This window comes from Manacus vitellinus, unplaced genomic scaffold (genome assembly GCF_001715985.3).
Source record: "Manacus vitellinus isolate BGI_N305 unplaced genomic scaffold, ASM171598v3 scaffold_25_pilon, whole genome shotgun sequence".
Lineage (NCBI taxonomy): Eukaryota > Metazoa > Chordata > Aves > Passeriformes > Pipridae > Manacus > Manacus vitellinus.
The window spans coordinates 9,945,456-9,970,566 of NW_021939882.1; the positions used below are offsets into that span (position 1 = coordinate 9,945,456).

Consider the following 25,111-nt stretch of genomic DNA (forward strand, 5'->3'; position numbering starts at 1 on the left):
CTCAAGGCTTTCCTGCAGCCAACAGCTCAGCCAGCTCTGAAATAGTCTTTCTTTGGTAAAAGGAAACTGCTTCCCTATTTATTTTTTTAATTACCCAAAGAGTTGCTATCACCAAGGCTTTAACCACAGCCATGGGCTGGGGGTTCCTCCCATGATATCTGAGCATCCTCTAAGCCTCAGTTCAATTCCTGTCTCCTCAATAAGGCATAGGAGTGCCAAACATGTGGCCTGTGGGCCAACCCAAAATTCACCTCATTCGTTGTTTAACACTTGCAGGCTGTTTAGGACGCTTGAGGCAAATCAATGCCCTCCACAGAGGGCAGCTGTCCTGTAAGCAGCAGGCAGGGAAGTGACTTTTACCCAAAGCAATTCTGCCACTTTGCTTCCTGACCTGCAGCACCAGGAGAAAACATGCTTACTTGGGCTAGAGCTGGCTTGGGATGGGTGTTTGGAAACAAGGACTATAAGGTAAAGCCTCTCCTCCAAAACCCACCTCCAAACCCCCCAAACCCACCTCCAAAACCTACTTCCAAAACCCACCTCCAGATCTCCAAAACCCAGCCTCAAACCTCCAAAATCCACCTCCAAAACCTACTTCCAGACCTCCAAAGTCCACCCCCAAACCTGAAAAAAAACCCACCTCCAAACCTCCAAGACCCACCTCCAAAACCTACCTTCAAACCTCCAAAACCCACCTCCAAATCGGGGATGGGGGGGACTCTCGGCGTGTGTGCCCGTCCCCGTCCCCCCCATCCCCATCCCCGCTGCGCTCCGGGGGGACTCCCTTTACCCCGCTCCGCTCCGGAGCCCTATTAATTAACTCCATTACCAACTCCCCGAACAAACACACATCCCACCCGCGGAGCCCGGTAATCCCACGGGGGCGGAGGGCTGGACGGTTCCCTCCGAGGAGCACGACCCGGGGGCCGCTGCCGGTGGGGTCGGGAAGGCGGTGGTGGGGACAGGGTCGGGGTCGGGAAGGGGCGATGGGATCGGAAAGCGGCGGTGCCGCCGGGACGGGGTCGCGGAATTCAGGACGCATGGGTATCGGGAAGCGCGGTGCCGCGGGCGTCGGCGAAGGCGGCGATGGGATCGCGGAAAGGCGGCTGCGGTGGGACGGGATCGGGGTCGCCCCGAAGGCGATGGGATCGGGAAGCGGCGGTGGGATCTGGGAAGCGGCGGTGGATCGGAAGGCGGCGTGGGATTTCAGGAAGGCGGCGGTGGGATCGGGAAGGCGGCGGTGGGATTCGGAAGGCGGCGTGGATCGGAAGGCGGCGCGGTGGGATCGGAAGCGGCGGTGGATCGGAAAAGCGCGATAAGGGATCGAAGCGGCGCGTGGATCGGTGAAGCGCCGCCGGTGGGATCGGGAAGCGGCGTGCCGCGGGATCGGGGCAGAGCGCGGCGGCAGCTGCAGTACCCGCGGCCGCCGCGCGGCGGCGCTGGGCGCTGCCGCGCTCACCGGTGGCGGCCGGCGGGCGGGGGGCCGCTCTCTGCCGCCTTCCCCGCGCCCTCTCCTACGCCCGGCAGATCGTCGCGCGAGCGCGCCGGCTGTGGCCGCCCCGCGCGGCTGTTGCAGCAGCGCGCGCGGCGCGGGGCGCGAGCAGGAGGAGGAGCGAGGAGGAGGAGGAGGCGGCGGCGGCGCCGTGGGGCCCGCGCGAGGCGGCGGCGGCCGGCAGGAGCGGCAGTGCTGCGGCGGCGGGGGGGCGGCCGCGCCGGGCGAGCAGCGCGGGCGAGGGCCCGAGCGGCGCCGGCGCGGGACCGCGGCGGCGGATCCATGCGGACAGAGACAGCGCAGCGAGCAGGGCGGCGGCGCGGGAGCCGGCGGGCGCCGGGCGGCCGGGCGCGGGCGGCGGCGCCCGGGCGGGCGGCGGCGGCGGAGGGGGCCCGGCGGCGGGCTTGCAGGGCACGAGACGCAGGAGCTGGCCTCCAAGCGGGTGGACATCCAGAACAAGCGCTTCTACCTGGACGTGAAGCAGAACGCCAAGGGCCGCTTCCTCAAGATCGCCGAGGTGGGCGCGGGCGGCAACAAGAGCCGCCTGACCCTCTCCATGTCGGTGGCCGTCGAGTTCCGCGACTACCTGGGCGACTTCATCGAGCACTACGCGCAGCTGGGGCCCAGCCAGCCCCCCGAGCTGGCGCAGGCGGCCGACTGGCGCAGGCGGCCGACGAGCCGGCCGGGCGCTGAAGAGCGAGTTCCTGGTGCGGAGAACCGCAAGTACTACATGGATCTGAAGGAGAACCAGCGCGGGCGCTTCCTGCGCGTCCGCCAGACCGTGAACCGCGGCCCGGGGCTGGGCTCCACGCAGGGCCAGACCATCGCGCTGCCCGCGCAGGGCCTCATCGAGTTCCGCGACGCCCTGGCCAAGCTCATCGACGACTACGGCGTGGAGGAGGAGCCGGCCGAGCTGCCCGAGGGCACCTCCTTGACTGTGGACAACAAGCGCTTCTTCTTCGACGTGGGCTCCAACAAGTACGGCGTGTTCATGCGGGTGAGCGAGGTGAAGCCCACCTACCGCAACTCCATCACCGTCCCTTACAAGGTCTGGGCCAAGTTCGGCCACACCTTCTGCAAGTACTCGGACGAGATGAAGAAGATCCAGGAGAAGCAGCGGGACAGCGCGCCCCGCCGTCCGCGCCTCGCCCCGCCGCGGGCGCCGAGCCGCCCCCCCGAGGCCGAGGCGGCGCCCGCCGCGCGCCGGCGCGCTGCTGCAGGCCGAGGAGCCCGAGGAGGACTGAACCCCCCGCCCCCGGGAACGCGGACTGGCCCCGCCGCGGCGGGAGGGCGGGCGGGCGCGGCGGGGGCGCGGGGCGGCGGCCCGGAGCCGCCCCCCCGCCCAACTACCCCGCCCGTAGCCCCCGGCCGCGCCGCCCGCCCGGCGCCCCCACCCGCCGCCCGGCAACAGCAGCCAGCCACGCAGCGCTTCAAGACGCCAACCATCGCTGGATGTTTCGTCCACTTTACCCACCGTATCAGAACAGTAAGCAGCTGCTAAAAAAAAAAAACAAAAAAAAAGAAAAAATTCAAAAATTCCAAACAAAAAAAAACAAACAAACAAACAAAACGAAAACAAACAAACAAACAAAAAAAAAAGCGAAAAAAAAAAAACCAAAAAAGCAAAACACAAAAAAAAAAAGAGAGTCAAAAAAAAAAAAGTAATAACATTATATATGAACTGTGTTTCCTACTTGATTAAAAATATAAAGAACTGAGTGTTTATTTCCCTAATTAACCGAGAACTTTTGTACACGTTTAAGCTATTATTATTAAAAGTGTTTGCAAAAATGGTCAAGATTATAATATTGCTGAATTATATAAAAAAAAAAAAGTCCTTTTCATGTTGAGCTAACATTTGACTTTAGCACAAAAAAAAAAAAAGAAAAGAGATATTTTAGAACACGTAAAATAATATTTTTAGTTTTTTCTTCTCATTTTGTTACCAAATTTCGAACCTTACATGGAGGTTACTATAGTATATTTGACACCCTATATACCTGTGATTAGAGATGTGTATATATATATGAGGGCTAGGCATGCTGTGTGTCTGAGCTTTGTCTAAATGTTATGCAGAAGTTTGTAGAGTTAAAAGGTACGTAGGTTTAATTCATGCAAGGTAAACAATAAGTGCTCTCTTTTATACAATATGCATTGCATCTGGACCTTAAACATATAAAAATGGTCAGTGAAACTTCTGTGAACATGAAGAAAAATTATTAAAAAAGGCATTTAAATGAAATTTGCTAACTTGTGATTTTTACGTTTGAACCAAAGTTATTCAAATAGTAAAAAAAAAAAAAAAAAGAAAAGAGGAAAAGAAAAAAAAAGAGAGAGAGAGAGAAAGAGAAAAAAACGAAAAGTAAAAGAATTTCCTCCCGTAATATTTTTTTTCTGCACCTGTTTGGTTTACAACTGAGTAGGCGTATTGTCATTATTGTGTATATGAGATGTACTTGTATTGTTCATAATATATTTTTTTTATTCTGTGTACTTAAAAGTACTTTAACCTGACGTGCAGCGGTTTCCAGTGCACCTGTTTTGTTGTTTTTTTTTCGGACAGCAGGTAGCGAGTCTTTCCGTGTGGCCACTGGCACTAGCACTATCCTGAACTCGGGAGAGGTCCGGAGCGATGCTTTGATCCCTGTTAAACTTCCCTAGGCCTGTTAGGAACCAGTGCAGTGTGATCCCACTGAGCCATGGGGGTCGGAGTTTGGTTGGACAGTGAAAGCCAAGCCGGTGTGTGTCCGTAACGGATTTCCATGTAGCTGTGGTGCTAGTTATTACTGGCTACATACCTGGCCGTGCCCTGCCCTCCCCGTCCCAGCTCTGCTCCAAGCCTAGGCTAGGGAGACGCAGATTTGTCAGAACACTAATGTGTCCAGGTGTGTTCTCCAAATTGAAATTGTTTGTAATAATATAATAAGAATAATAATAGACTTTTACAGGTTGTCTTTGTTGTTTTCCGGTTATGTTTTGGTTTTGTTTTGTTTTTTTTTTCTTTAAAAAAAAAAAAAGAAAGTTGGTGTGTGCTTTTAATTGACTAACTTCTTGCTGCTGTATAGTAAAATATTAATATATTTTTATCATTAAACTGCTGCATGACTATCATCATTGCGAGTGAAGAGAAAATGTTATAAAAAAAAAAGAAGATGCCTTAAACAGTGAAAACAAAAGTTTTATTATTTTTTTGTTTGTTTTTTTTCTTTTCTTTTCTTTTCTTGGCTGGAATTCAGTAGGAGAGCATTTCAGAGAAACTAGGATCTTGTTCCACTCGGAAGTTTTTTTTGGATGCAATCGTTTTGCTGAATGGTCTTGGCAGAGTTAGGGGCCAGGTAGAGCTGAGCTGCTCCTGTGCAAGCAGGAGCTGCCGGCGCTTCTGTACCGAGGGGCAAGGATGGAGTTTCGGAAGGGTGGGGAGAAAACAACAACAAAAAAAAGCTTGTTTTAAAAGAATTTGATTTCCTGCTGTCATTTTATTCCCAGTTGAAATTATAATTCCCTTTTTCTTCTTGTTTTGTTTTGTTTTTTGTTTTTTTTTGAGATGTACTGTAAGTGTCAAAACAAGCTGTTTCCATTGTACCATGCATTATTGCCCTTGAAAGAAGTTTGCTGTTAGTGTTCACAGAAAGTTAAACACGAGACGCTGGTAGCGAGGTGTTTCTGTTTCTTTTTTAAACAATCACTGGAAATGTTTAAAATTGCTTTAATGTGCACTTTTCCTATTTCCCAGTAGTGAAATAAGCTTTTTTCGGAGTGCGTAATGTGACATTTGAAATGGTTCTCAATTGCATGTAAACATGTGTCTGATAACCTGCTTCTGATTCGGAGGCTCTGGATGGGGCAGTTCCAGCGATTATTGTACTTCAACTGTGATGTGTCGGGACTGCACTCTCCATGCTGCTAGACGTAGTTAGGAATTTAATTGCTTTGGTTTTTTTTTTGCTACTTGATTGATTGTCTCGGTCCCGCTGTTCACTGCCCTCCCCAAAGTTGTCGCGCTGCCGACGGACGCGCTCCGCCGCCCCGTAGTTCCACGGCGCGTTCCCGGCAATAAGTAGCGGCAGGCGAGGCGAGCCCGGCGGAGTGTCCGTCCGTCCCTCCCGGCTCCGGGAGCACCGCTAAGCGAGGCAGGCTGCTCCCGAGGTTCTTCCTCGCCCGCGCCGCCCGGATCCTGCCCAGGATCCGGCTGACCCGAGGAGCGCACGGGCCGCGCGGTTCCAGTCAAACCAGTACAGCCTGGGACAGCCCGCGGGCGGTTCTGTGAACAGTGTCCGAGAACTTGTGGTCAGTTTTTTGTCTCGGTTTTGTTTTTTTTTTATTATTTTTTTGGAGTTTCTTCTGCGTGTTTCGTTGGGTTTTTGGTTTGTTGTTTTTTTTTTTTTTGGTTTGGTTTGGTTTTTTTCCTTCTTTTAACGCACGTTCTGTATGTTCAAGGACTTGATGAATGATAACGAAAGACTAAAATGACTGTAAAGATTCGTGGGATTTTGCTCCTGGTTGTTTTAGTTTTCATTTTTTATTTTCTTTTTTTTTTTGTTTCTGCTTTTTTTTGTTTTAATTTTTATTTTCCCGGCGGTGCTCGGTACTTTACCAAGGCTCTAATATCTCAGTATTTAAAGCAAAGTACAGAAAACCCTGTTTAATGTTAGAAGAAGAAAGGTATATTTGACCATATGTGTTGTTTTAAAAAAAGACAGTATGCTCAAATGTGCCAAGATACCTAATTCCTGAGAAGTATGCCTTATATTTTCCTTGATGATATGCTTTTAAATGTCTTGTAGAATAGGTCCAAGAGCATGATAAAAGCTACTTTATAATGACTACGTGCAAGAAAACTTGAAATTCATTGCAATACTGACATTATTTTATTTTTAAGTTAAAGGGACACTGTCAAGTAATTTACCATTGAAACAACCACCTTTTAAGTGGTTTAATGGTAACGGAGAAACGTCCTCCGAATCCAAATTCTATTTTTTTTTTTTTTGTTAAAAGAGAGAAAAAAAAAAAGTTAAATTGCTCTGCCTTTGAGAATTTAAATTAAAAAAGAAAGAAAGAAAGAAAGAAAGAAAGAAAATAAAAAGAAACAGCGCGAGCCGCTGTTGATTCCTGCCTCTTCTTTGCGGTCCCGAGGCTTCCCGGGAGCCGGGGGGACTGTGGCCCGACCCCTCCGGGGGTCCCCTCCGAGGCTGGGCCCGGGCGGGATGCGCGGAGCCGATGCGGGAGCCCGGCCGCGGGATGTCGGGAGCGCCCCGAGCTTCCCGCCGGGCGCAACCGGGACGCGGCGGAGCGCTTTCTTTTTTTTTTTAATTGGAAAATTTAACTGAAAAAAAAAAACAAACAAAACAAACAAATAAAAAAAAAAAAGGAAATAAATACTTGACAGTGTCACTTTTTTTGTGCGTATCCCGCGCAGGGGTTGAAATGTGCTGGGGGTAGCGCTGCCGGGAGAGCGGTTCCCAGCCTGTCCCGGGATGTGGGAAGCGCGGAGGGGCTGCCCGACGGGCAGTGGGTGGATGCAGAGCCCACCCTGAGAGCCAGGCAGAGCTGCTGCCGGGGATTTAACCCCTGCTCAGAGCCGACCGAAAACTTCTTTTTTTTTTTTGGTTTGGTTTGGGTTGGGTTTGGTTTTTTTTGGGAGCAATTACTTTGTTGCCTTTAAAAATAGCACTGTAACCACCTTTTTTTATGATTAGCTGTAGTGTAACCTTTGTCCCTTCAAACTATGCAAGCTATGAAATGTAAATTAGGGATCAGTTAAAGATAGTTGACTATATTCAATCAGATGACATTCATGCACTAACTGGAGTATATACAGATAAAGCTATTAGAGTGACTTGTATGCTAACAGCAAGATATAACATACCTACCTATTCTAAAAAAAATGACTATTAATATTGTATAACAGGACTGTGGGGGTTGGGAGGGAATGTTATCTCTTATCTTCTTAAAAGGGGATTTAAGATTTTTATAACTGTTTTTTCCATCAAACTTTAATATTTTTGTCAAATTTTTAGGTATTTAATTTGTAAAATAGATTTTACTTTGTACTGGCGTACAGAAAATAGGGGTTGATTTAAACTTTTTTGAAGCCAAGTGATCAAGTACATTTGTAATAAAAAGTCAATGGATCTATATCAGTCGTACTCACTGTTTTCATTTCTTGTACGTTCTAATGCAGTGGCGCTGAATGTCTCCCAAGGAAAAAAAAAAATTGGGGAGGGGGGTGGAAGGAGAAGGCAAAAAATGTCAGCGTTGATGCTGCCAATTGATGCGACTTTGCGTGGGCAAGTGGCCCCTGGTCAGTGGAGATTTGGTAGATATGCATTTTTCCTTAAAAAAAAAAAAAAAACAAACCACGGTGCACTTTTTCCAGAAGGGTTTATGCAAACCTGACGTTTTTGGCATGTCTGCACTTCATGCTTCCACCTTGGCACCCGTAAACTCTGTAAAGCCCCCCCCCCTTTGGGAAGCGCCTTTCGCTGGCACTTCAGAAAAAAGCAAAACCAAGCAAAGCAAAACTCTGATTTCTTCTGAGGCGGTGAACCACGGCACGTGACGTTTTTGCACCCGCACATGTTGTCTCCCTTCCTCAAAGGTCTGCCACTTGCTTTTCTCTAAGTTCAACAGGTCATACTTTTTTGGGGGGTTTTTTTGTTGTTTGGTTTTTTTTTCTTTTTTAAAGTAAAATTGCCAAGTGTTTTGGATCGAAGACTTCAGCAGATCCACCGAGTTTGGATCCAACACCTTGCAGAGCACTGACATAATTATTTTTTGGTTGCTTGTTTGCTTTAAACCCAGCCCTCCCCTTCCCCGTCCCCTGGGCATATACCAAATCTGATTGACTTGTCTGTGACAGAAGTTGTGGGAGCCAGCAGGGAGAACAATGACATTAATGTACAAGAATGCTAAAACAGGTTTACATTTCAGGGGGCTCTCTTCAAACACAAAAACTCAAAGTGTAACTAGAACCAACCAATTTCCTCAGTCTTGCTAATCCGACGGGTAGAAAGCGAGTTTCTCTTAGGTGAGTTGGAAAGAAGGCAGGGAAGGCAAATTCTTCCACAGCTGTGCAATTTGCTCCTTCAGAAACCTGCTGCTTCTTACTGGATTGAATGGCTTTTGGAGAGGAAGGGCTCTGCCTGGAGCGCTGGGAGTTTCTCTGTTAAAATCACACTGTCAAGGACTTTTGAAATCCCGATTTACATATTTCGTTTTCTTTCTTTTTTTTTTTAACTTTTTTTTTTCCTTTCCTTTTTGCTGGGCTTACCCAAACTTCCCTTTTATTTTCTTCCTCCCCTCCTTCGTAGGCCGCCTGCTCCTTGTTAACTCAGCTTGTGTAGCTGGAGGGTCGCTGTGCGTGGTGGTGGTTGGACTGTCTGGAAGGGGAGCCCAGCGTAGTTTGAAGTTCTCGTGCTGGGTTTTGTACTTTTTGCACACTCATTTCTCTCCGTAAAAGTTTTACTCTTCTTGGCTTTCTCCTGTAATGCATGAAGACAGGTGAAGGGCTCTTAATTTTTGGTGGCAGAACAGAGAGGGCTGCACGCAGAGTGTTGTCACAATGTTTTGACAAAACCGACGAGGTAAACAAGCGAAGTTCCATTTTTATTCCCGATTCCTTCTGCTGTTGCCATCTCCTGTGCTGCTTGCAACAATGAAAGAGAGTTTCAGCCCAGAGCTTTTTTCAAGCCTGTGGTTCCTTTTACTCTGCTCGCTTGCACATGATTTAGCTCGTTGGCACCGCGAAATGTGCGTGGGTTGTGAGCGTGGCAAGGAGATACGTATATAGAGTTTAAAGCTAGTTAAGGTTAATTTAAATGGACTTCCAAAATTATAACCTTTGTTAAAAGCCTGTTTTACCCAGAGCCTAATTGTTGGGCCTGAAGTTCATGGCTTTTTTTTTTTTTTTTTTGTGAAGTGGAATCTCTTTGTGTTGGGATAGCTGAGGGTGACAGGCCGATGGTTCAGGAAGGATGCTCCTCTCAAGGATGCTCCTCTCATGTGGCAGCTCTGGAAGCTCTGCTGCTGGAGTTGGGCTGCCTGCTCTGCTCCCATCAGATAGGCTGCTTCCCTCCTCCCGCACCGCTCGTGCCAGATGGTCCCAGGTCTGCTCTGGGAGTTCCTCTTAGCCTGCCTATCCTTCTTTTTCACTTTTTATCTTTCCAAAGCATTTCAGTTCCTGACGAGACTGAGTTTTAGCAGCACTGCAGTCTGGGGGAAGGGCAGCTCACACAGGAGTCCAAAATGCAACCTGCTCCTTGTGAAATACAAGTGGGCCACAAGGCTTTACTGGTGGTGTGTTGCGTGTTGTTAGTGCAGAGCAGCTGCAGATAACTGAGAGGAGTAAAGGCCAAATAATCCATTTTTAGGGGTTCAGAGCATTACAGCTCCAAAGGCATTCTGGATATTTTACTGCAATTTGGATGGTGTAGAAGTTGCTGCTGGAGGAGTGCATTGGAAGGGAAAGGATGAGTGGGTCTGCTTTGGGCAGGTGTGTTGCTTTGTCATTAGCAAAGGCATTTCCTGAGCCAGCAGACTCAGGGCAGCCACCAAGAGAGGTGGATAGACTTTGTCCGAGGGGGGAAGCTCCCAGCAGTCACAGCAGATGAGGAGTTGTCTGTATGGAGGGTGGGAAAAGGCTTTTGGAGCAAGGCAGGAAGGTTGGGGCTGGCAGAGGTGGATGGCCAAGGTGCACCTGTGCTGCTGTTTGAGTGCCTCAGCATCTGCACGGGTGCTGGGGGTGGGGGTGGCACTGGGAGAAGCCATAGATCCCAATGGCAGAGCCTCTGGCAGAGCCTTTGCCACAGGGAGCTGAGGGGTGTCAGGCAGCTGGTCCCAGGGGATCACGGGGTAGCTGGGGTAGCTCTGCTGGTCCCACCTCTGCAGTTCTGTGTCTGAAGCCAGATGAGTGGTTGTGTGTTTTGGGAAAGTTGGAGCATGCCACTCCTGTCTCTGTAAAAGTAGTAACCAGCTCTGTAGCCTGTTTGAGGCAAAATATCACAGAAGAGAGAGAGTAGAAGTCACACAGCGAGGAATGAGACATGCTTTCACAGAAAAACATCAGCTGGAGATTAAGTGAGAAAAGATAAAGATATAGGATTTCTGGCCCCGCTATCTGTCTTTTGAATGTTGACTGATTAAAACAAGACAGAGTGAATGGCTGGATATCCCCAAACAATGTTTCACTGTCCCTCTGCAGATCGATACTGCTGATGCTCCTTCTCCTGGAGAGGGGACCTGGTCAGGAGCCTTTTGCTCTGGATGGCACCGTGGCCAGCCAAGATGGAGCCCTGTAGATTTTGCCTGTGTGGGGGTGTTGTCTCATTTTGGGTGACCAGGACTCTCTGCTGGATGTCCCCAGGGCCGTGGCAGTGTCTGCAGTAGCTCTGCAGCCCATGTAGGGCGGGTGGTTCTGCAGCGAAGTTCTGTTCCTGTGTGACGCAGCTTGGGTTTGTCGTGGAGCACAGGACCTGATCTGGTTTGGGTTTAACTGAGACAAAAGAGAAGATCTACCAGGGGGTGTAAATTCATCAGACCAAGCTAGAGATTAAAATATCCAAAACACAGATGTGACTGTCCAGTCCTGAGCAGGGACTGCTTTGCTCTGGCTGTGCTGACGGCTCTGAAGACATGGCCCCAGGTAAAACAGGAGACTGCCTGGGTGGATGGCCTGGCCACTTCTGCGCCTTGTCTTGAGCCTTAGGTTCATGACATGATCCTTTCTGCATCAGCCATCAGCTGGGAGAGCGCTTGGTTTGAGTGGGAATTTGCTGGATCTCCCCAGCAGGGAATTCTGTCTTAACTCAGATGATTCCTTGGCTTTGCTGGTCATCGTTTGGATTGCTGTTCATCCTGATGTTAGCTTTGCAAAAACAAACATCTTAGCCCTTTCTGAGTCTTAGGCCACGTAAGTGAAGTGTAAAGAGGACTGGCTGCAACACCAGCTGTGGGAGTTTGTGCTGAGCCTCCTGGGCTGTGGTGCTGAAGCATTTTTTTCTTGAAACACTATCTTGAAATATGCAGGAGGCCAAGAAAAAAAAAGCTTCATTCTTTCTGTCAGAGATCTGAGAGGTGAGAGGTGTGGATTTACTTCTGCAGCGAGAAAGGATGGCTAGCAAGACCTTGGAGGGAGATGGCTGTTGTGGGACCTGTCCTCTGTGTGCCATGGGGATGGCAAGTGCATGTCTTGGAGAGACTTAGACAGCTTTCCTGGGAAAAACCTCCTTATGCTGAAATGTCATCCCAGGCATGATGTTGATTTCTATAGAGAGTTGCTTGTAAAGGTGGCTTGCACGTTGCATCTGAAGCCCTGTGACCATGTTGACCCCAGTGGGTTTGGATTTGATACTGGACATGGTGCAGAGACTGTGCAACAGCCCCAGTGAGTGAACATCTTGGTGCAAGAGATCACGTGTCACTGATGCACCTCAGAGTGCAGAGGTGGCACTGTCATTCTTGCAGGAAGGTCTGGGAGCCAAGCCTGGGCTCTCAGACATCACCATCATCCCCCTGGACCAATGCAGGGCCCAGCAGTGGCACAGGGGCTCTGCTGTGGGGTGACCCCCACGGGCATGGTTTGAGCTCCTCTGTGGCACCACTGTGCTGAGAGGAGGATCTGTGTCATACGTGCCTGGGTAGTTCCTGTTGCTGGGAGCTGAGGGTCAGTAAATGAGCAGGGGTGGTTTTTCCATTGCTGGTGAATGTCTTGGATGTGCAACTCGGGCCCAAACCACTGGCTGCCCATCGTGTCTGCAGTGCCCTCCAGCCGGGATATTAGAGATTTGGCAGGTTTTGCTCTCACTCTGGGTAGAAAGGCAGGACAGTGGTTGTGCATTGGGCAGGACCTGTCTGTTAGGACATTGGGGAGCAGCACTGCCATTTAAGGGTGTCTCTCTCCCCTGGGCTGGGCTTGCTCTAGTGTCTCCCTGGGGAATATGTTTTATTTCTCTGTGCTCCATCCCAGTTGCTCAGCAGTGCAGTGCAGGCTGATGGCTTTGTTGCCCGCAGTCTCCTGAGATTTGGGACCTGCCTGCGCTTGCCTTTTGCTCGGGCATTCCATATGGGCAGAGGAGCTGAGACCAGCAGCTGGGGGTGAGTCTGCACTGGCACATCAGCCTCAGCCCATCCAGGCTCCTCAGAACTAATGTGAGGGTCGAGAGGTGAGCACTGGGGTTTCAGGGACCAGCTCCTCTCTCTGTGTCAGTCCAGCAGAAGCAGGTCCACCTGTTTCACTTTTGGGTGAGCTGATCTGTCAGTATTTCAAGAAATGCCAGGGCTAGGAATCATGGAGAAAGGATTTTGTGAAATCTGGTATTTAAACCTCCCACTCGAGTGATGCTGAGGAGAGCTGGCAACGTAGCATTGGCTTATCAGGAGCTGTGTGGGCAGGTCAGCTTAAGAATAATGTGTGAGCAGCACCAGAGGTGAAGGAAAGAAGCCAGTGTCTGGTCAGGTACAGAGTTTAAATGGGGTCAGAATTTCTTTTTATTAAAAAGATTGTTTTATTTAAATAATAAATGACAGTAGGATCACCGTTGCCAGGGGCTGCTGAAGGGCAACCAGGCAGGTCTGAGCAAAGTAGGGACTAGAGGCTTTGAATTATTTTCTCTCATTAATAACTCTGAACTAAGCACTGCAAATTCATGCAAAAGTCATCTCTGCTTTCATGCATGCAAACAGTTTGGTTTGTGGATAGGTCTGCTGTGTTCAGAGGCTCATTCCATCTTTAAAAAAAAAAAAAAATTGGCTTCTGAGCTGCACCTGTCAATAAAAGTCCTGGAAAATGAGTCCTGGCAGGCTTTTCCAAGGCCGTATGTAACTTATCTTGTCCAATGAAAGTCTCTAATTGGTGGTTTAAAGTAATTAAAAAAAAGACTCCGTTAACGGTCAGTCTATTTTTAGTTTAAAGGTTGGACTTTATATGGTCATAAAGCAAAATTCTTTGCTTAATTATGGGAATTGAAATACATTGGCTTAACTGCACTAGGAACTGCACACAAGGGTGCAGAGAGGACACGCTTTACCAGTGATTATCTGCTGATAAAATACTACACAGAGCAACAAGTGGAGGCACTCCAGGCTCCAGAAAGCATCCTGAGGCCAGAACTGCTGAGCTGGTGGGGAAGAGATGGCATCAAATCCTCTGCAGATGGTCAGGGTCCATTCCCAGCATGGCACTGGCTGCCTTGCCTTGTATTTGTGGAGACTTGGAACTGGACGGGATTAAAGGGGCGATTTATAACTAAGGGCTTGGTTGAGGAGTTGGTTTGTGTTCTGGAGATGCCTCCAGAAGCTGGGCAAGCAGCTGTGGGAGGTTTGAATGGCAGAGGATTTGGTGGTGGGACATACGGGCTCCTGATGAGGAGGAGATCCATCTGCTCATTTGCCTCTTGAGTGGACAAGTAGGTCCTGGAAGGTGTCAGAGTACTTGGGGCAAGCCTGGGGCTGTCGTTCCTGAAGCTGAGTTACCTGGGAAGCTAAATTTGGGAACCTGGGAAGAAGATAGAATTTTGGACATGGCGGTACCTCTTCCTGAAGTCCTAGGGTGTGCCTGGGAAAAGGATGTGACGAGCAGGTGAAGTGAAGAGCCACAGCTTCACAGCATGTGCTGGTTTTCACTTCAGCCAAGGTGTCCCTTGACTGGTGGCATGGGAAGTGGGCAGGGGTTTGGGAGGATGGACTGAACACAGCGCTGGTGGGAGGCTGAGGCTGTCGGGGCTGTTCTGTGTGGGGTACCTGGAGGTTGAGGGCAGAGTTGTGTGCACAGGAGGGACAACCAGCTGCCAGGCTGTGGGCTGGACTAAGGGATGGGCACGTCTGTGTGGAAACACGAGACAAAAATAGTTGTTGTAGACTGCTTGGTGGGGAAAAAAAACATCTTGGCACGGCTGGTCTGATTGAAACATGGTGGGGGTGATGAAAATCAATAAGATACTGCATTACCTGCCATCACACTGTACTGAGCAGGTGTGCTGGGCCATAAGGGAAGAACACTACATCTAAAATTTGCTGTAAAGTCTGAGAGGAAATTGGAGTAGTGACGGCCAAACAGCCACATGTATGTTGGATATAAATTCTATATTTTAATGACATGGAGGTACTAGGAAGTTTTCTATTCCAGACAAGAAGGAAGTTGTGGATTTCATGGGGCTTGGAAGAAAACTAAGGCTCATGCATCTTCATAAACCTGTAAGAAAAAGTAAATTCCGTTATGACCATGCTATCACAGATTGTTTGGGAAGGAGCTGGCTAGCATTTTGGTGAGCAAACATCTCAATTTACTTAAAGGATCATGTCTTGTAACAGCCTGGTCTACAGTAAGCCTTGCTTTAGGACTAAGACATAAGAACTGGTTCAAGATACAATTACTGTTGAGTTGTTAAGTAGCAGGGACCACAGTATAGGTTCAGTATCCTCAGGAGTAGAAGGTGGTGGACTAAAAGATTACTTGTGTTACAAAATATTGCAGGGGAGAAAATCAGAAAATAATGTCCTTAGACTTGTCAAGGCAGCCCTGTAGATACCTGGAAAGGTTACAGGCATCCGGGTGAGACAGAACTCTGTCATGAAGGAGCAAAGTAAAACAGTTGTTAAAAATATTTATAAGAAAGGGACTAAGGACAGAAGTCCAGGTCTTGAGGAACAGACTGAAAGAACCATGGAGTAGGGCAGCTAACCATGATCTGGAAATAAAACAGTTTTGAAGGGGCTCTGCAGAGCAGGGGACCTGGAGGAGTGAATCCTGTCTGAAGGACATCAGAGAGAGGGCTGGGGAGAAAATCTGGGCGTGCAGGACTGAAGACACAGTTCATTTCCTGCACTAGTTCGTGCTGCTGAAGTGACTTCTCCATGTCATTCAGGAGCAAGTTTGAGGGCCTGCTCTCACCCAGTCCCTTTGGGTAGTAAAGATAAGGAGCCTCCCTCTGAAACTCAAGTGTTTGAGGTAGAGATGCTGGAGCAAAGTAGGAAATTCAAGTGGAAGAGCAACAGGTTTTAAAAGAGCTTGGGAATGAAACACCAAAGGTTCTAGCAAAAATAGGGCTGTTAAAAAACAGCTTAGTATTCTCCATGGCTAGATAACATTCTAATGTTGGCTTATTTTTTTTTTTAATTAAAGTATTAATGGGGGCACTGGGAATTACAGATCAGCACCCCTGAACTCTGGTTTGAGAAGGAGAAGCTGAAATGCTGTAACTCTTCAGTGAGTGAGAGGTGGAAAGCAACACACTTTCTGCAAAGAAAGGGGTTGGACCAGGTGGTCTTTGAGGGTCCCTTCCAACCAAACCATTCTTTGATTCTGTGATCAATCTTGTTTTCTGGGCCATCTACCAGAATCTTTGGACACATTGACAAATAGCAGGAGGTGAAGAATGAACTGATCTTTATTTGAGTGTTTTAAAAGGTTTTTATCAAGTGCTTCCAAGAAGGCATTAAAAAATGTGCTTTTAATGAAAAGAGAAATATCACAGAGTCCTTCTTTGGTTGCAGTTCATGTTGATCAATTGTCTAGTCTGGTTGGAGAAGGTGATCAAAGGCCTCCAAGTCTGCATCTTCAGCCTCTGAGCAAATGAGTTTCCTTCCATGGTTTCATTAAACCCAGAGTTGCTGGGTGGTGTATGGTTGATTTTCATTAAACTTTTCTGGTGGACACAACTAGGTCCAGGCTGCAATGTCTGGTTGGGCAAAGGGGAGAAACAAGCCCAGAATACTGGGTAGCATGGGATCTGGATTTGTCCTGTAATGCAACACCCCCAGTTCAAATTCCTGCCCTGAGCTGGACTTGCAGGTCTGCCAGATCCCAGAGCGTGCCTCAGCAGCTGATGTTGTGGGTATGTTCTGTTTAGTTCTGTTTTGACCAAGAAAAATCCTAAAAGGTTTTGGTTTTGATGATGGGCAGAAAGGGAAGGAGCAGGGAGAGAGGCCTGGACAGCATCTTCCAGGTCTTTTCCTTGCAGGAGAGTTGTTGGTGTGTGTTCTCATGCAGACCTGTGTTGCCTCCCTTCCCAAGAGACCCCAGAGGACCCACAGGTAGCTGGTCTCAGCCAGAGCCACCTTTTGTTGCTCTGGCTTAATTTTAGTCTTCTTGAAAGTCTAGAAGCCATGACAGATACCCTGGCTTCTCCCACCTTCCCTGTCTCCAGTAGATCAGGGTACTAGAGAGTGAGTGCTTTGACAAGTTGTTGGAGTTTGCAACAGGAGCAGGTTTACTGCAGGTACCACGAGGCTTTTGGTCAGAGTTCATGTTTAAAGACAAGAACTGGCAGCTGATGGAGCAGAGTGGTTGGGTTATATTGGAGAAGTGACTCCAGCCTGGCCATGGCTGGAAAATTAAGAAGAGCACGATAATGTCTGGCTGTGCTGTGAGCACACAGCAGTGGGGCTGATCCTGGGAAATGTGAGGCAGCAGGCAAGGGGGGGAAAGAAGCAATTTTTAATGCTCCACCAGTATTGCTAGGCTGTAAGTGAGCTGCAAAATTGAAGAATATCACACTCTGTTAGCAGAGCAAATGAAGTGAAGGTGTGTAGCCTGCCACAGGAATCCTGCCTATCCCAGGTCTGTGAGGCTGCTGAGCTGAGCCTGTACCACAGCTCATTAGACCCCCACGGTGTCCCTGTGCTGTTCCCCCTGGTCATCTCGGGTGGTTGTCACCGGCACAACCTTTGTCCCTACTCTCTAGAAATTCCTTAGATTGCTCACTTCTAGTTAAATTATACCAGCTGACTTTGAAGTACTCAATATAAAACTGTCGTGGTATTGCTTGCATGATAGTTATTTGATGTAAGAAAACAATTTCTCGTGCTCTCTCTTTAGGAATTTGGGCTTCGAGTTTTCAGTGGGGAGTGTTGTACGTGCCCAACTGCACAGGGTCGGGCCCACCTCTGTTTTAAAGCGTTATTTCACATCTGAGATTAGAAAACAAACCAGAAGATCAAGTTGTCACAGGCTCAGATGATCATAGTGACTCGTGCTAAAGGCTCCGTCCTCGTAGAGACCTGCACGGCTGCTTTGTGTAACTGCTGTCAGAGCTCTGGCGTTTTGGTGATAGTGTTTCCTCCTAAATGTTCTGAGTATACTCGCCTTTAAATCCTGTTAGGTACTGATAATTATCTGTTGGTATTCTGTACATTAGCTCTGTACTAGCATTCACGTTGGACTAGGCTTAATATCGTGAGTGTCAAAGATGACTTGAAAAAGGAAAACTTAATTTATACCCTTTCCCTGTGGTTCTACCCCGTGTAGCGGGCGGTTTGTAGAAATACCAGGAGTGCTACAACTGTCTTCCCCCTTTTACTTGCTGTGATTCTCTGCAGGAGAAAATACAGATTTAAATCTATTTTTCCATTCTTTGGAGACGCTGAGATATTATCATGGTGAGGTCCATGGAAATACCCAGACAAACTGGGCAGAGATAAGGCATCTTTTCCATTTGGTTTTTTTTTTTTCTTCTGCTGTCCATTCTCCAACCTTTTTTTTTTTTTTTAAATGTAAAACAGTTATTCTCTCATCTGTCCAGTGCAACATCCTCTAGGATATTTGTGGTCTTCCAGAAAAGGTAGACAGGACTGGAATAACTAATGCCAAAAAACTGCCCACGGCAAGGGAGGGAAATCCTTGTTTTCAAGACAAAACCCTATCCAGGCCTTTTTCAGACACCCCTCAGCACACCACAAGGGTATAAATCCCGACTTTTTCTTTTCCAGGTGATCTTTCAGGCCAAGTAGCAGAGGGCAGGGGTCTGCCCTCCCGGCGGGGCTCAGCCCCGGCACAGCCGGGGTTCCGCAGGTCCAAGCCCCCGGCACCAAGCTGGTGAGCTCCATGGGGTTGGCTTTCACCATGTCCTCAATTTGGATCCCCAGGGCAGAAAAATTAGGACTTTCTCAGTTAAAGAAAAAGCCAAAAGTGAAACAAAATCTCTGGAGAGTTGTGTTTCCCCACAGCAGCGACGGCCCCTCAGCACCCGCTTCTATTCAGCCAGGACCCTCGGGTCAGTCCTGCTGGGTTTTTAGCCATCTTGACCTCATGTTTGCAAATATTATTGGTAATATAATGCTCTATGTACAAATGTCTGTGTGGCTCATGTGTATGTTTCTGTGGTTCAAGTCAGCCACAGACTTCTGGAATTTCATTGTACTTTGGTTAAATGTTGGACTTTTAACTCTTCTACTGTATGGCTTCTTGATTTCTCTTGTCCAATGTGGACCAACTCTATTTTTGGAAATAAATAAGCATGTAAATAAAATGAATGGGTTTATGCCACTTACAAGAAAATGCTTTATTTAAAATATACACTCAGTCTTGTATATTTTATGGTATCTCAGGGAGCAGTGCAGGCTCAGGCCCCAGCAGCCTTAGTGCTGAGATACCATATTATGTACAAATTCACTTCCAAGTGCTTTTGGAAGAAGACTTCCCATCTCCTGAACCAAACCCCCGTAGGACCAGCCTGGCGGAGGAGGGAGGGGGGAATCCAGAAACACGTAGTTTAAGGGGAGTAAAGGAAAGAAACAGGACTTTCCTCTCAACACAAGGCTTCTGGTTTGAGGTGTCCGGGTGCCAGGGATGCCATGGGGCGGTTCTGGGCTCCTGCCTGGGAGCACGTGGAGATCAGGAGCACGATGACATCTTTTTTTATTTTTTTTATTTTTTATTTTTTTTTAAAAAAAAGAACTTCTCCATATAAACCAATATTTACCAGTAATCCTGTGTTTCTGTTTTTGTTTTTTGGCAGACTTTTACCAGTAAATATCGGTTTATTCCTGAAACCAGAAGCCCTAAACATACCTTTGTTTATAAGGTCAGTTGGCATTTTGTCTCTCTCGTTCCCCACTCCTCCCCCAGTACAACCCAGCAGGTGATTGAAAGGTACCGAGTTCTCTTTCTAGTTTTCCTGCTCTGCATCTCTGGGAACTGGAGCCCGCAGGACCTAGAGCCTTCTGTTGGTAACGTAGACCCGAGTTTACAAATTATTCTTTTACCATTTTAAATCCTGCTTTTAAGGACAGAGGTGTTCCCTCCTGCCCACCACGGGAAGTGGTAGAAACCCCTGCAAATGCCCAAATTGCTCCTCCTCTCCGAAGCCTGCGGGTAGGTCTCTCACAAGCATCTTCAGGCTTGGGGCTGAGAAAATAATTTGATCCCAAAATATACACTGAAAACTACCATTTCTGGTTTACAGTGAGCAGGACTGGGGGAGGGAAGGGCGGGAAAGGAGTTTGGAAATTATTTCCCCCCCCCCTTTTTTTTTTCTGGAAAGAAAACGTGACACGGGGAGGAGGGAAAGGATGTGACCATGGCCCTTCCTTAACTCATTGTAAACTCTTCCTCCAAGGCTGGGAGAAAGGGCAGGTGAAAGTTCTGATCCTTAAAAGGACATTGCTGGGTGTCTGGGACCCCAAAAGCAGCTGGTGATTTGTGAGGGTGGGAATCACTTTTGGTTTATCCCAAGACAAATAGACTTGGGAGTGAGTATTGAAGCTTCTTTCCCCACAAGTGTTTGCCACCCCAACACAGCAGCATTTTGCTAATACACCAGAAACAGAGAAGCTGGTGAGGGATAGAAAATGAATTGACTGCATGGTCCCAGCCAATTTTTTTTCTCCCAGGCAAACAAAATGAAAAAAAAACAAAACAAAACAAACAAACAAAAAAAAAAAACCCAAAAAAAAAAACACCACCAAACCCATCCCTGACCCCACAAAAAGGTAACCTCCCAAAAAAGCAAGTCAAAGAGGGTCTCAAACATCCAGGTTTTATAGTGTGTGGTTGTCAGGGGTGTTTTTGGCATAGCTGCAGCCCAACCATGTCCCTTTAAGGAGCACCGTGGCTCGTTTCCTCCTCGTGAAGCCCAAGCTGAGGGTTGTGCCGTTCCTGAAGCTCCTGCAGCCTTAGTTGGAGTCCAGAATGAGGGGAGCCCTTCCAGCTGTGCACTTTGAGCTGAAAACTACCTTTCCTCCCCTTTTGCAGCCTGGGTGGTTCTGATTGCTGGCAGTTCTGTAATACAACCTTAATCTGAGCAGTTGAGGCTGGTCCTACCTTATCTTCAGACGTCTTGCGGAGGACTCCTGTTACCAGTTTGGTACTCAAAAGCTACACCCCACCATCAGAAGTCACTTTTTGTTTTTTTCCAAAGGCAGTGATAGCTCACCCTCTCTAGCTCTAATGGAAAACATGATAATTGCAATGCAACTTTCTAATAAATTGTTCATATATTCATAATTCCGTTGCAATCCCAAATTGGAGAAGAGATCTGTTAAAGGTATATATTAGTCTAGATTTTTCTTATTGTAAATACTGTAATTTTATAATACTGTCAATATTTTATTAACTTAGAAATATTTAACAGAGTTTAATCTATGGTAGTTGATTTATTTATAGGTTTATGTTGCAGCCAGTTACATTCTAATGTAAGATTAACTTTCAGCATGTAAACATCGAGTGAATATATCATTGGAAAGATTAACAGAGAAAACTCTCGGTCTTAATCTGTAATATTTATCCCCAGTTCCCAGTTGGGAATTATTTCATGAAATATTGGGAGGTTTTGAGAGCTCGTGAACCTAAAAACTGCAGTTGGATTTGAAAACTTGAATTTTGAGATGTACTTGGCTCTTCCACCCTGTGAACAAGTTCACTTCAGTACCTGCTCTCTATGGCACGGAAGTCTTTATTTTGAGCAAAGGGACACTGTCAGATCAATTTTAGATTCTTGGGTTGTTGTGGGTGGGGTTTTTTTTTGGGGGGGAGAAGCAAAACGCAGCCCCAGTGCGTGTGTGTTAATTCCTTTTGGCTCACAAGGGGAACAGCTCCTCTCCTGAGGCTCTGGGTCCCCGGCCGGAGCATTCCCGCCGCTGGGAATGCCGCATCCTTCATCCCTGGGCAGGGGTGGAGCTCCGGCCGCTCCGAGGGGTCTCCGCAGTCCGGGTGTTCCCGCAATCCCGCCCTTCCCGGCACCGGCCGCCGCTGGAGCTCGGGCACGTGGGCAAAACTGCACAAAGACTAAAACCTGACAGGTTTTGACCAAAGTTTTTGCTTTTTTTAAAATTTTAAGTCTCTCTCTCTCTTTTCTCCTGATGGTGTCCCTTTAGCATCATAAAGATGTTCTCTGAGAACCATGAGAAGTGATTTGCTTTCCAAGGCAGGGGAGAATTGGTCTGTCATGTGTTTGCAACGCAACTTGCCTAAAAATACCAAAAATATCTCGAGGGTTTTCACAGGCGTTGGTATTTTTTTTTTGGAGTGTAAAAGTTAATCTTGATTAGAGATGTGCCAATCTATACTGCTTTCCTGTAGTGTTGTTACACTTAGGCATTTCAGTTCACTTACGAATATATACTGTAACAGTATACTTTGTACAGATTTATTTAAAAAAAAAATTTATTTGAAAACTGAAATAAAGTAGGCAGAAAATAAAGATATTTATTTTTCATTTGACTATGTAAGAAGGTATCATTCTTTTGGTTTTAGTGCACTGGTGTACCAAGGCTCAGAACCACTGCTTTCTCCAGCTCATAGGATGCTTTTCCAGACTGTGGATACGTGTATGTGTACTGCTGTGTTGATAAGTAAAAACCAACGATGGAGTTCGTTGCTTTTATACATCCCAAAGAGAAGTTCTCCACCGTTCCCTGTCTGTTTTCTGACCGAAAAGGCGTGTTTGTGAACAGTGTTCACGCGAGCTCTGCCATCCCACCCTCACATCAGCTCACACCAATGCCAGGATGGGAGGAGTTGCCAGCGGACCTTCCCCAAAAACACCCCGGGCCCGCAGTGGCATCGTCAGGGAGCAGTTCAAACCTGTGTCCTTTGGGCTTTGTGTAAAGCAAACGCAGAACGAGAAAAAAATCGAGATGTTAAATCCATTAGAGAACCAATTCCTTATTGTACAGTAGTATGGAGATCTCTAGTCAACCTGCCATTAATAATAGATTCTTATTTTTTGAATGATCTATTTAAAAGAACAGCAAGCATTGTATTTGCTAGTAAATCTGAAGTGTTTACATGGAATTACTAAATAAATTATTTGATCTAAGATGGCTCTCATCAGTGCTGATTTTTAATAATGGAAATTCATTTCGGCAGCTGCTTTTTTAGTTCGTGCTGTTCTTTAAAATCTTCCAAAGCAGGTTTGTTGTTGTTTTTTTTTTCACTGCATCCTTGTGGTTCCAGTTAGGTTCTGAGGAAGAGGCAGAGCCTGACAGGAGTGCTAGCTCATGTTTTCCAACCCCTTCCATGAGGCTGCCCCTTCGCATCCCAAACAGCTGAGGTGGAGCAGGATGCTCTGAGCCCCAAGCCCTGCTGCTCACCTGTGGTTCTTTCCAGGCTGAGCCCTGGTGCATGGAGAGAGAGGAATTGTTTTAGCAGAAAGCATTGGGATAGAAGTAAAACATCATCCTGCAAGGTAACGAGTTCCTGAGCTCAGTTCCAGCAGGGCTCAGTCCTGCTTTCTGCTGTTCCAAGGCTCCAGGAACACCCTGTGCTCCCGTCCCCGCTCCCCTGCTCAAGGCCCTGATCCAGGGAGGCTAAAGCAGATTAGGCCTTTGGATCATCAGCAAGGCCAAAGGCAAATTCGGGGGCTTCCAGCCCTTCCAAGCCCCAGGAGCTGCTCTCTGAGGTGAGAGCTGTGCAGCCCCCAGAGCTCCCTGGTGCTCCAGGGCTGGAGGCTGGGGTAGGGAATGCCCAGGGTGGAGGGGCTGCGGCTGGAGAGCGGCGGGAGCGAGAGGCTGGATGCAGAAATCCCTGTACCAGGAGCAGCAGGAAGAGCAGGCAGGCGTTGCAAATGCCTTGTCTGGCCACACCGTGTCCCCCTCCAAGCGCCGCACACGCAGCTTTGCCTGTCGGGCGTTCGGGACTGGGGAAAACGAAACTATCAATAATGCACCTGTCCCCGCACTCCCCGTTCCCAGCCTGGCTCGCACACGCGCTGAGTCACCCCATGCTTAATTCGGTGCTCCCAGCGCCAGAGCCCTGGCTGCAAACCCATCCAAGGCTTGCGTTATGCACTAGCAGAAATTTTTGTCGGACGCGGATTTCACGCTTCATGTTCAGGGCAGGATTCCCGTCCCGCCCCGCCCTCGCTCCGCCGGCTGGGGAGGGGCGAGCCCAGACCCTGCTCCGCACACATGGACAGCGAGCCCTCCGGCCTCCCACTCCCCTTTCCCGCTCCTCCAAACCCTTGATGGTTTGGACAGGTCCGAGATGTCCATCCCTGGGCCTTGTGGCACAGCCCCAGGTCTCCCCGAGCCTCCCACCCCAGGAGCTCGCCCATCACACCACAAACTGTTCCGCTGGAAATCATTCAGCTCTCACTCATTCCTCTGCACAGCATATTTACACACATCTCTTTCTCCTGTGTGAGCTGGCCCATGTTCATGAGCAGTGCATTCCTAGAAATTTGCTTTCTGGTTTGGGGGAAATTGAGCACAAGGGTAAAATGGCTCCATTTGTCTGAGTAACATCAGGAAACCTATCTGGGCCAGATGCTTCTCCAAGTTGATACCCACCAGCCCTGGCTGATGGTTGGTGCTTCAGAAGATGCTGGAAACAGCTGCTCTGCACCTTGCCAATGCATGCATGGCCCTTATTCTGGAAGAAAATACTTTAGCTTAATTTCCCACCCCCTCTATAGCACATGGCAGTGACCCACAGCTTTGATCCCGCTGCCTCTGGTGTCTCCTCTCCTCGTTTAAATGCTTAAAACAAAAACCAAACTGAGACATTGGGCAAAAACGCTGGTCACAAGCTTGTGTTTTTAGTAATTGCCCATGTTTGTTTGTAAGGGATGCTCCAGTAATCAGATATGGAGCATCCTGAGCTGGCCTTGCCTCACACGATGGCTCCCAACCAAAGCAATTCCTTCCACGCTGGCTTGCTTGGCATTGCAGAGGACCTGATGGCTTTTCTGGGAATTGGCTAAAGTAGGTTATTCAAGATAAAAGGAAATGCCCCAGGGTGGCATTCCTGACCTGGGAAACCAGAGCAGGTACTTTTGCTGCCACCACCACTGCTGCTCACATGGAGAGGGGACTCGAAAGCCAGCTGTAACTGCCCAGTCCTGCCATGCAGGTGTTGGGAATAGAGACTGCTCTGGATTTGCAGGAATGCTTAATTGCAATGAGGAGGCATAGGCATGAACTTGATCCATCTCCTAAGAGCTTCCCTTTCAGCTCAGCAGAGCATGGGAGCTGTGAAGGCAATACTTGATTTATTTCACCCCAGATTTGTTTCTCCAAGTCTAAAATATGGGAAGTGGACAAAGAGAGGAGCTTAAAAGGGAACAAAAATACTGATGGTAACATCAAATAGTGGTTCAAGTGGGAAACCAGCCTGATCATTTGTTGTACCCACCCACAGGAGGGCTGGGAGAGGCTGGTCTCCTGCTGCATTTTATATGTTTGGGTTTTTTTAATTATTTTATAACTTACCCAGCATTCATGTTGGCCTGGGACTCAAAAGCCATGGCAAGGTCAGAGGGTGATTTCTGCTGCCAGGCAAGGAGGATGGCAGTGTGACTCTTGGGGAGCCATTGCTCTGCACCCCCCAGGCAGTCTGGGACACAGATGTCTCCAGCTGCTCTGGAGCTTGGCTGAGGCATTCAGGGGCAGATCCTTGTCAGGCAGAGA

The 25,111-nt window shown here is 48.1% G+C and overlaps 2 protein-coding genes and 1 long non-coding RNA gene across 6 annotated transcripts in view; 2 read left to right on the forward strand and 1 right to left on the reverse strand.

Moving 5' to 3' along the window:
- The window catches only part of NRG2 (neuregulin 2), a 176,223-nt gene extending 175,181 nt beyond the window's left edge, over positions 1-1,042 (reverse strand). Inside the window, exon 1 of the mRNA XM_029960202.1 lies at positions 880-1,042. Coding sequence (XP_029816062.1) covers positions 880-1,042 — 163 coding nt within the window. The remainder of the gene's footprint in view (positions 1-879) is intronic.
- PURA (purine rich element binding protein A) lies at positions 1,041-2,982 on the forward strand. Its single transcript, XM_029960203.1, is given in 5 exon segments — positions 1,041-1,279; positions 1,350-1,902; positions 1,905-2,613; positions 2,616-2,849; positions 2,975-2,982. Coding segments are annotated over 5 exon segments (1,743 nt in total).
- A 131-nt stretch (positions 2,983-3,113) lies between these two features.
- On the forward strand, positions 3,114-22,521 carry LOC108639889. Of its 4 annotated transcripts, none has more exons than XR_001920798.1 (5): positions 3,114-4,377; positions 19,222-19,287; positions 19,376-19,577; positions 20,457-20,748; positions 21,957-22,521. It is a non-coding gene; the product is annotated as an uncharacterized LOC108639889 (long non-coding RNA). The 4 variants fall into 4 exon arrangements; XR_001920795.2 differs by lacking the exon at positions 3,114-4,377 and adding an exon at positions 12,569-18,299; XR_001920797.1 differs by lacking the exon at positions 3,114-4,377 and adding an exon at positions 18,307-18,477.
- The last annotated feature ends 2,590 nt before the right edge of the window (positions 22,522-25,111 follow it).